Source organism: Nomascus leucogenys, chromosome 3, assembly GCF_006542625.1.
Source record: "Nomascus leucogenys isolate Asia chromosome 3, Asia_NLE_v1, whole genome shotgun sequence".
Lineage (NCBI taxonomy): Eukaryota > Metazoa > Chordata > Mammalia > Primates > Hylobatidae > Nomascus > Nomascus leucogenys.
In genome coordinates, this window is record NC_044383.1 from 102,444,446 (window position 1) to 102,455,381 (window position 10,936).

The 10,936-nt window shown below is 36.8% G+C and overlaps 1 protein-coding gene across 1 annotated transcript in view; it reads right to left on the bottom strand.

Annotated features, from left to right (window-relative positions):
• Positions 1-6,504, bottom strand: part of FRK (fyn related Src family tyrosine kinase) — a 105,353-nt gene extending 98,849 nt beyond the window's left edge. Inside the window, exon 1 of the mRNA XM_003255598.3 lies at positions 5,634-6,504. Within this exon, the coding sequence (XP_003255646.1) occupies positions 5,634-5,977 (344 nt within the window). The 5' untranslated portion in view covers positions 5,978-6,504. The remainder of the gene's footprint in view (positions 1-5,633) is intronic.
• Between the last annotated feature and the right edge of the window lie 4,432 nt (positions 6,505-10,936).

Consider the following 10,936-nt stretch of genomic DNA (forward strand, 5'->3'; position numbering starts at 1 on the left):
GGTTCTCAAAGATACTTTGAGATGCATGTAATCAAGCTTTACTGCAATTAATTACTTTACACAGCTATTAATTAAACTTCAACTGGGATTTTAACATAGTTGAATTGGTTGCTCTTTCCTTCACATCTATGATTTTGCTATTATTTTTATAAAATATATTCTAATTTAGTAGTTAATTATTTTTCTTAAAAATAGTGGCAATTTATGTAAAAATTTATTATATAACAAATTGAGTTAGAGTTATATTAACATAAACAGTACAATTATATTAACATGAAAAGTCATATAATATTATACCTGAGATGAAATTTTTTGATAAATTATTTTAAAAACATATTTGTCACATTCTTATTTTACATCATCATAAATAACATATGATGAAAAATAACTCAAAGGATGGTGACAGTAATGCTAATTAATCTGATGGCATTTAAATATGCTTTTGGTTGACTTAAATGATTTGTGCTAAAATTTTTATCTTGATTAATCCAAAACACTTGATAGACAACCATATGTATATTTATAACGTATTTTACTTTTTATATATATATAAATCTCTTTTTATTTAGTTTCTAAAATTATAGTAAGTATACTTTGTCTTAGAGGAGAGAACCCAGAAATGCCAGGCATTATTTTCAGGCATTTATTACTAGGTATTATTTTCATTCTGACACATGGGCATTTAGTCTTCCTTGAAAACTTGCACAAAGGGAACAAAATAAATGATCTAGATAAAGAACAATTGTGGAACTGACTGCACACAGGTGATTTTTAATGATTCAAACTTCTCAAAGTAGATAACATCTATTATGTCAGAGTGGATTATGAATATTCTGATGACTTTTAAAATGTATTAAGGGTAATGTTAATTTTTAAACCGCATTGTTTCTATACCTATAATTAAGATTCAAAAGCTGGTCTCATATCCCAGCTAAGAAGGAAATCTGCTGACATTTAAGTTGAAAATGATTAGGCACACTATGTACAATTTGTAGTCAATAATTATTAAATTCTACAGTATTCAAATGACAAAATAGCAAAGCCTCACTCTATTTTAAAATGGTGATATAAGAATCTTTCCAAGAATACACCACTTTATTTCGCCATGCTGCTTTCTTCAAGCCCAGCAATGGCAATCATCATAGGTTAGATAAAATCTTCACAGAACTCTAGTCTGACACACTAAAGAGGAGCACAAGTAGGAAAATATGGCCTAAATACATGGAGAAAAATCTCATTACTTTTATACTTCAGAATATTCTAACATTTTTATCCCATAATCATAAACTACCAACAAAACTACAAGTTACAAATATTTATTCTTGCTTTCTTTTTCAAGGAAGCCACTGAAATGATGAATAGATGAGGAATTGGAAATTATCTACCTTTCGCAGTAATAAGAGGAGAAGAAAAACTTTCTACAAAATCCAGTACTTTGCTTCTTCCCCTGCTAAAGTGCTAACAAGAGATACAAAGACATCATTGTAGGTCAGTATGGGTGGCTCCTCTAGCCCTCCTACCCACAAAGGTGTGCCTTGCTCAAATTTAAGAGACAGAAATAAATTTCATGGCCTTTATTGTTTCACACATAAGTGTGGAAATATTTCTTAACATAAAGCCAAATTATATATATGTAAAACAAAGCAAATACTAATTCATCTGACTTTGCTGAGTCATTCACTTAGCACCATACCAGGCCTATAGAATGGACTTAAGAAAAAATTATTATTGATTGACAAGTAAGAATATACACAAGAATATGGCCTAGAAAAATGTGGAGCTTAATAAACAATAAACTTTAGAGATGATTCTAGTCATCTAATTTTCTTAATAGAACCTTCACATTTATGTCTTGGAGAAGCACATAGAGTCAGAAGTTCAGCAGCACATTTCATTGTTGTTATCATAACTTAAACTTAACATGCAAAGGGAAGTCAAATCAGTTATCTCAACAGCTGCCCTTGGCTTGCGTGGTCAAGTTGGTGAAGCAGAAATCATCAGTGGCTGGCTTATGTGATTATGTCCAACCCATTCCCCTCCTACCAATCCCCTTTCTGGGAGATTAAACTGATCTCATCTCTGATCCTAGTCCAATTTAACACAAAAGTATGTTGCACAACACCTAGGGTACACTTTAATAATTAAGCAAACAATTGTTCATTTTTTTTTTTTTTTTTGGTTGGTGGGGATTTGAGATAGGGTCTGGCTCTGTCACCCAGCCTGGAGTACAGTGGCACAACCATAGCTCACTGCAGCCTCAACCTCCCAGGTTCAAGCAGTCTTCCTGCCCCAGCCTCACTCTCTCGAGTAGCTGGGACTACAGGTTTGTGCCACCATGCCTAGCTAATTTTTTAATTTTTTGTACAGACTGGGTCTCACTATGTTGCTCAGCCTGGTCTTGAACTCCTGGACACAGGTGATCCTCCCTAGGCAAAAAAACTTTTTAAACTCTTTGCAGATAAATGATGCTGCATGTAATATTATTGCTGATCATTTTGCTTTTTATCAATATTTTGCAATACTTGAATTTTTTACAATTAAAGCAATGAAATTTAAAGCCATTACTTTTGGTTCTAATATTTATATGTTATTTCTACATCATTATTTTTTATGTGAACTTTATACCTTTAAAAACACCATAAATAAAATATTAAAGAAAGTTCTGATTAATAAGACCCTAAGGGTAAGGTTTTCGAGGGATTTCACATTGAAGATGTTGAAGAAAAAGACTCATCTCTAAAATGAGCTAGGAATAAATTCAAGTCGAAGATAAGATAAATCTAATGATTCTTCATAAAGACAAAATAAATCTTCAAGAATTGGTTTATTATATCACTTAGTGTAAGATATTCAGTAAAGGTGAAAAGCATTTCTAAGTGGAATAAGAATTAGTAAATTGGGCTTTTTAAACAATAGTTTGTTTTTCAACATCTCTACTTCCAAGTATAAAAGAAAACAAACAAACTGCAAACTAAAGCCCTAAACTAATTTTCCCTGGCACCAATAACACCAGAAGTATTTGCAGTTTTTTCTTACAGATGCAAGTCAAGAGTAAAGACATAAAAACACAAATACTAACATATGTTGCATTAAACTGGTCTAATTAGGAATTAGATGACAGCTTTCATTGGTTTCCCATTGCCTACTCATCCCATACATGAGGATATAAATAATAATCTTTCCTGAAGTCTATTTACTGAGCTCACGATTTTAAAAAATTACATTAATTTTCACAGCATTCATGAGAAAAAAAATAGACTTTTGAAAAAACTCACTGAAGAAAAAATATTAAAATAAGTTGTTTTTGTATAATTCTTCAAGTGTTAAAGTGCTGTGTGAGCCACTTGGACACACTCACGCAGAAGGCTGTTCAGTAAAAATCGCTTCTATTTGAGATGGAGGGGAATTCTAGAAACTACAGCTACTTGCACTAAGAGTATTGAAGCAATTTTGTCTTACGGTGACAAGAAACTTCAGAAGTAAGCTGGGTTCACAGGTGAAGACCATGGTGTGCACTTAAAAGAAACCAAGTAGCCTGTTCCAGCCAGGAGGCAGTGTCAGCATCTTCTGGGCATCATGTTTTTTATTCCAGTGGATGTGAAGATCCCAAGGAAAGCTAACTACAGAGATCTAGAATGGTACTGACAGGTAGGAATGCTGCTGAGAACCAATTCCAAGAAGAAAGGTCAAGGTAATGTGCAGAGGGAAAAAATATTATTGGCTACAAATGGCCCTGAGAATCAAAAATAGCCATAATAATTTAGTTGCCTTATTTTGTGTTTGTAGGCAAAAAAAAAAAAAAATCTAAATTAATAAGAACACTGCTCTCAAGGCTTTTACCCAGAATATGATACCTTCGGATTGCTTGACTTGTTTTAGTCAATTTGCTTTCTTCAGCATTTCTAATACAGTCAAGCATGAATGTAACCGAACCACTACATATGAACATAAGAGCTCCTGTTCCCAGATAGTCAGGAAATCCATTGGTCATGGCAACCCCAGAGAGTTGCAGATGAGGAAATTGAGGTCCTAAGTAGTTATATGAGTTGAATATATTTAAAACTAACAGATTATGAATTCAAGGCATGAAACATTAATATATTATTATTATAATATACATGTTATGCCAAATATAAAATATGCATAATGCCATACAGGACATAGAAATCATATAGTAGTGAAAACAGATAAATGCACATAAGTGTATCCAATATATAAAGATATTTCCTGTAGATTATCACAGAAAGCAAATGTTCACACAGGTGACTTTCCCACTTGATAACTGATAATTCCATTCATCAAAAATATATTTCAATTCATTTCTATTTAAGCATAAATTAAGACCCTTCTAAACATTTATAGGTTCTTGGTGTTGAAAAGAATCTCAAAAATCAAAAATCGTCAAACCTCCCTTCATATGTCATGTATGAGTTTGGAAAGCAGAAACAATGCTCTATGGCTATTTATTATTATTTTATTCCCTGGACCAGTAAGGGATGCTCACATAAAAATAAGAAACACTTACATGAGAACATAAGAGAATCTCCAACGGTTTCCCTATTAAGAAACCATTCTATAAAATGAGTCTATTTTCTGAGAGACATTCCCAGTCTAAGGTTTCACTGGATTCAGGCAGCAATGAGATCAGGGCCAATGGCAGTCTCCATTTGCTTCCCAACACACCAGACCCCAAGTATCCATTGTCAAGACTATGCTTTATCCACTCTGTATTCAGTCACCACTAGAATAATCTCCTTTACCCTCCCCAACTCACCAGGCCCACTACTGTCTATGCCTGGCACTTGGAGGGGTGGTAGGTGGATGGATGGATGGGTGGATGGATGGATGGATGGATGGGTGAATAAGTACATAAAAACTTTCCTCTTTTGTTCCACTATAATTCATATTTCATTCAAATACCAGGATAAAGTCTTTATCTCCTCTTCAAGGAGATGTTGTCATTTTTCCTATCAAAACTTACTAAATGTCTGTAGCTGGCCAGTTTCTAATCATAATAAAAACCAAAAGATATCATAATTTGGGTAGCATATCTCAGGATCTGGGAATTAAAAAAAAAAAAGCCTTTATCATGATTTCACTGAGAACATTGGTATCTTCTAAGTGTTGTCTTCTATGTTAGCCCTGTATATTCCCATCAGAATGAAAGGGATTAGGATTAGAGCTAAGGATACAGTTGATATATTACCCTGGAATGTTTCAAAAGTTTTTTTAAAAAAAAAGGATCTAAAGTTTAGATTTGAGGGTATCATTAAGGGAAGTCCTATAATTTACCTTCAAACAAAATGCAATTTTGTTGTTAAAGTGAGGCATGAGTTATTTTACAGCCAAAGAGAAAGTAGAGTATTAAACACATCATTTGTTTATGTTGAAAATACACCCTGGGCCTGTGGGTGTACATACTGTAATTGAAGTCATCTCAACAACAATTACTGGCCAGTTTCACTCTCATTTAGCGGGGGAGGTGTGTTTCAATTAGTGGTTTCTTGCCAGTACTTCCTCATACTTTTTAGGCAACTCTTTGGACATTAGGGGGTTGTAGAGAAGTAGGAAGGAAAACTCATTAGCCAGCCCTCAGAGAGTTCAGAAATTAAGTATAAGTTTGTACTACTCACGGCTCTGCCTGTAGGCTTCTGTCCTCAGCCACGTAGTTAGACGGAATATAGCCCTGTAGTTGCTGACTGGAGCCATCTCGTCTTTTCTCCAAGTGTCTGGCAAACCACCAGCCCTCATGCGAAGTGTCCAGAACTTGAAGTTTGTCACCTGCCCGGAAGCTCAAGTCCTCAGCAGTCCGAGCCTGGTAATCAAACAAAGCCACAAAGTAGTGGCCATGCCTCTGTGACTGGGGAGAGCAATGGGCCCCTGGATTTTCAATCACGGTTGACTTGTCTGCCTCCGTGGACAAACAGGGGAGATAGTGTTCTAGGTAATCCCAGAGCCTCTGACAGATGTTGCTCATTGTGCCTTGGTGGGGAGAAGAGGAGCAGGGCTTCTCCCTCTCCCCTTAGTCTCTGCGATCCACCTTCTCTTTCTTCACCCGGCAACTCTGAAGTCAGCACCAACTCAACATACTTCGGAGAATATGCAAAGTCCCGTTTCAGATCAGTCCAGCAGTTGGGTTGCAGCAAGTCCTACCTGGAGAGACTCACCGGCTTGCTTTCTGTGGCTGAAGGTGCTACCCCGAAGCAAAACTGAGCAGGAGCTGGGCAGCTGCTCACTAGGAAGGTGTCTTTTCTTCTTATCTGCTTAAGAATCCCACAACAAAAATAAAATAAAATTAAAAGGGCTTTATTTAGACAAATATCTGAGAACAGAATGGTGCCATCTTGCCTTTTGTCCCAATAAAAAGTTAGCAAGAGGAAGCTACTAACCCCTGGTAAAACCCCCACGCCTTGCTTTCACCAGGAGCTCTCCCCCTGCTTCAAGTCTGTTCCTGTCTTTCGACCAGTCCGGATCTGGACGGCTCTCTCCTTTTTGCTAATGAATAACCAACCAGCAGAGGCTGTTGCCTTTAACATTCTGAGCTATGAACAGACTGTAATAATTTCCCCTTACTTCCTGGTTTCTTTCTGTCTACGATCTAAATGGGATTCTGACCTCTTTACCCCTCCCATCTCCCACACCCAAGATAGACCAGATCCTTTACCAAACTGTTAAAGCAGCCGCTAAAATCTATATTCCTTTTGTCTCATCCTGGAGAAACAGGCTACCCCAGGTAGCTTTTTGTCTTGCTATGTTCCCAACACTGAAATTCACGGCAGAGATTTTTTTTCCCCCACAAACAGGAGTAGAATTGTTTTGCCACCACTAGGGGAAATTTAAAAAGGCAAATTAAAGTATTTAGGTATTTCTTGTCAGAAACAGAGCAATTGGAAAAGAACCATGAAGTCATTCCCTTTTCTCATTACCAAGAATAGATTTTAATAGCTTCAAAGAATAGTCACAGTCTGGAAAAGTAAGAAAGCAGCTGACTAAAACGCTGAGAACCCAAAATGTTGCTTTTTCCCACAGACATTTAATTTCCTATACTTCAAGTACTATTTTGGAAACATACACACACACACACACACACACACACACACGTTACACACCAACTAGGTGACCAGTAGAGAAAAAAACAGTAGAATAGAAAAGAGCTCTTTGCACACTGCTGTGGGGGCTCTTTCTGCTAAACTTTGACCTCCAGATCTATGCTAGTTCTTACTAACTTACTTGGCAAGAACTCAGGAACTAATGAGACTGACATCAGGACAGCCATCTCTAGACAGGCAGTGGTTCTTGCTTGACCTTCCCTAGTTCAGAGCAGCTGTCTCACAAATATGTGCCCTGGATCACAAAAACAGCTGGGCAATGAGTCTGGCAGATCAACATACTGTCATTTATACTAGTAGACAGCATTGCAAAATTGTTTATGATGTGTCACTGATATCTCTATAAGACTTTTTTCTTTCTTTCTTAAAAACAATCTTTCTAAATGTTGTGAGACCCTTGAATCTGGCTAACCTATTCCTAGTACAAGCTCATAACTTCTTTGTCAAATTGCAAGGCATTTCGTAATCAGAATAATCAAACTCAAGAAAAAGGAAGAAAGAAAGAAAGAAAAAAGAAAGAAAGAGAAAAGAAAGAAAGAGAAAGAAAGAAAGAGAAAGAAAAGGAAGGAAGGAAGGAAGGAAGGAAGGAAGGAAGAGAAAGAAAAGAAAAGAAAGAAAATCAGAGAACCATGGCATCAGCCCAACCTGCTATTACTTTGGGCAAAAATCAGTCCACAGCAGTGGACAGATCAATTGGTTAAAATAAAATCTTGTGTTATGCTCCCAAGTTTCTCCAATTGTCTTTGGAGTCAGAGTACCAATAACAAGTTGACAGAAGTAGAAAAGCCAAAAGCTGAGCCAAATTTTTGTTGTTGCTGTTGTTGTTTTGTTTTTTAATGATATGAGACCTAAAATAGAATGTATATGTAATTTCATATTATATACATATATAATATATAATATCAAATATAATATCAAATGACCATAAAGGATATTTTTTTCCAAATACAATAATGGATGTAAAAGCACAGGATTCTATTAATGCCCGTAACAAAGGCACCAGTGCTGAAGTCTTCCCTGAGACATCTACATGATCTAAAAATTAAAAAAAAAAAAAAAAAAAAAGAAAGATTTGGAAGCAACCTGAGAGATGTATTTAAACCCTATTTGTAAGTGGGGTTTTAGATTTTTGAATTGTTGGGGTTCTAAATTCAGATATGCCTTTACTATAGTTATGACAAGGCATTCTGGAAAAAGACAAAGCAGCAGACCTGCACACCACAGTCATTGAGCAAGTGAATGAAATTCAAAAAGCAGCCAACCATCCAAAGATGTCAGGTGAGCAATGGCCTCAGAACGCCGAGCCGAGGGGTGGAAAGAGAGAAGGTCTCTTTGTGTCGATAGTACCAGAATTCTCCAGTCACCCAATCTCAAAGTCTTGCAGTCATCTTTTATTTGCTCCCTGGTTTCTTTGAGCTAATCAATCACTGAATTCTGCTCAGTCTTCCTTTTCATTTATTCCACAAACTTTTTTTTAAGCTCCTTCTGAGTGACAGCTGGGCACCAGACAGAAAACAGAATACTCTTTCCTAGATTATTCCAGAGGCCTCCTAACTGATCTCCCTTCCTCCAGCTTATTCCCATCTCTGGCTCATCTTGCACACCAAGATGAGTGGTGTTCATAATAGTTTCTAGAGGAGTTTTTATAATAGTAACAATGACTGAGGTGATAAGCCATTCCTAGTCATTACTAGTAAGAGTAGCTATCTGTTTGGAAAGCTTTCTATGTGCCAGGCACTGTACTAAGAATGTTAGAAATAAGATCCAGGAATTCTACTCCAGGGTATGTATCCAAAAGATTTGAAATCAGGAAGTCTGAGAGATATTGAACTCCTATGTTTATTGCAGCACTATTCACAATAGTCAAGTTATGGAATCAATCTAAGTGTTCATCAATTGATGAATGGACAAGAAAATACGGTATATATTCACATTAGAATCCTATTCAGCCTCAAAGAAGAAGGAAATCCTGTCATTTGTGACAACATGAATGAACCTGAAGGACTTTATGCTAATGAAATAAACCAGACATGGAGGCAAATACTGCATGTTCTGACTTATATGTCGAAGCTAAAAAAAAAAATCCAACACATAGAAGCAGAGAGCAGAATGGTGGTTACCGGAAGCTGGGGAATCAGGGGAATGGGGAGATGTTGGTTGAGGGGTACAATGTTTCAGTTAGACAGGAGGAATAAATGATAAGTATTCCATTCAAGACCATGGATATGTTAATTAGCTTGAGTCAATCATTCTACACTGTATACATGTATCACAGCATTACTTTGTACCCCCTAAAATATACAATAATAATTTGTCAATATCAGGTAAAAATAAGAGAATGTTACAAATAATAGATCATTTAATTCTCACCAAATAAAAAACAATGCCTACAAAGAAGGTAGTATTTAAAAAAAAAAAAAAAAGTATTTTAGAGAAGAAACTGAGGCTGAGAGGCTAGGTAATTTGTCCAAGGTCACACGGCCACAAAGTGGCTAACCATGAGTAACACTCTGTTCTCAATCTGACTCCAGAGCCTGAGAGTATAAATCCTCAGTTTCGCTGACTCTAAAAATATCTGATATTATTCTTCTATGTAAAATTCTGGAAGAACCTCCAACATATTTGGAATAAATCTTAGTTCTTCAGCACGATACACAAGGCCCTGCTAACTTCTCCAATCACAGTTCATCACTCCCGCACGCAGGTCCTGTGACATAGTTCGCCAAATGACCAGCAGTTCCTGAGGCCCTCTTCCCTGCTGCACCTCTGCATCCTCCTCTACCTGCTCCCCTGATGACTTCCTTGTCATTTTTCTAGGTTGGGTTCATGCATCGCCTTCTCTGCCATAATAGATGAAAGGCGTCTATGCACCCCTAAATTCTGGCAGAAACTTCTACTTGGTTTATGGTTGAGCCCCTCTTTGGTTTTCCAAGGAGAACAGAATTCCCTTCTCTGAACCTTTAGTGTCTTGTACAATGTCCATTATGTAAATAATAAGTATTTAATGAATTAAATATTAACACAGAAATAAAAAGAAACAGTGTGAGAGAGACAACGGGGAGGAAATAGAGGGAGGCAGGAAGAAGCCATTGGGGAGAGATAAACATTTATGTGAATATTCATGATTGAGAGTGAAAGTTCCATAGTGTGAAAAGAGCCAGGAGCACAGAGGAGAGAATACATTCTGTCTATTGCTTCTCAGTCCCTTCCTTTCCTCTCTTATTGTTCCCTGAATGTTAGATTCCTTTGCCAGCCTCCTAAACCAGTTTTCCTGCCTGGAGTCAATTTTCTTCTCATCCTTATAGCAAATTGCCACCACATTAATCTTAATCACTCTCCTACACAATAACCTTCAACAGATCCTCATTGCCTGGAAGATATGACTTGGAATTCAAGGCTAAGGAATTTGTACTTTATCCAAACTTTATCAGATGTACCCTTTCAACACCCCCTCCATTATGGCTTTATGATAGCCAGGCTGGTTTATTAGATCTCCCATATGCCTCCTCTGTTCCCACATCTGATCCTGTATCCTTTGCCATTCTTTTACTCAATATTCCTTCCACTGCTAACTTCCCCTCCCGGTAAGTCTACTTACTCCTGCCTGCATTTCAAGGTCTGAATAAAAATCCCTCACCTCCTTAGACCTTCTTTAACCATTCCAGCCAAAAAAATCACTTCTGTCTTCCTTGAATTTTCTAGCTCCCACAATCCCCACTCCTAATATACACAATATTAAATGAATTGAACCATGCTACTATACCTGGTATGCCGAATACTGCTACAGAAAATCCAACAGCTATTCAGTTTTACACTAGGACAAATCA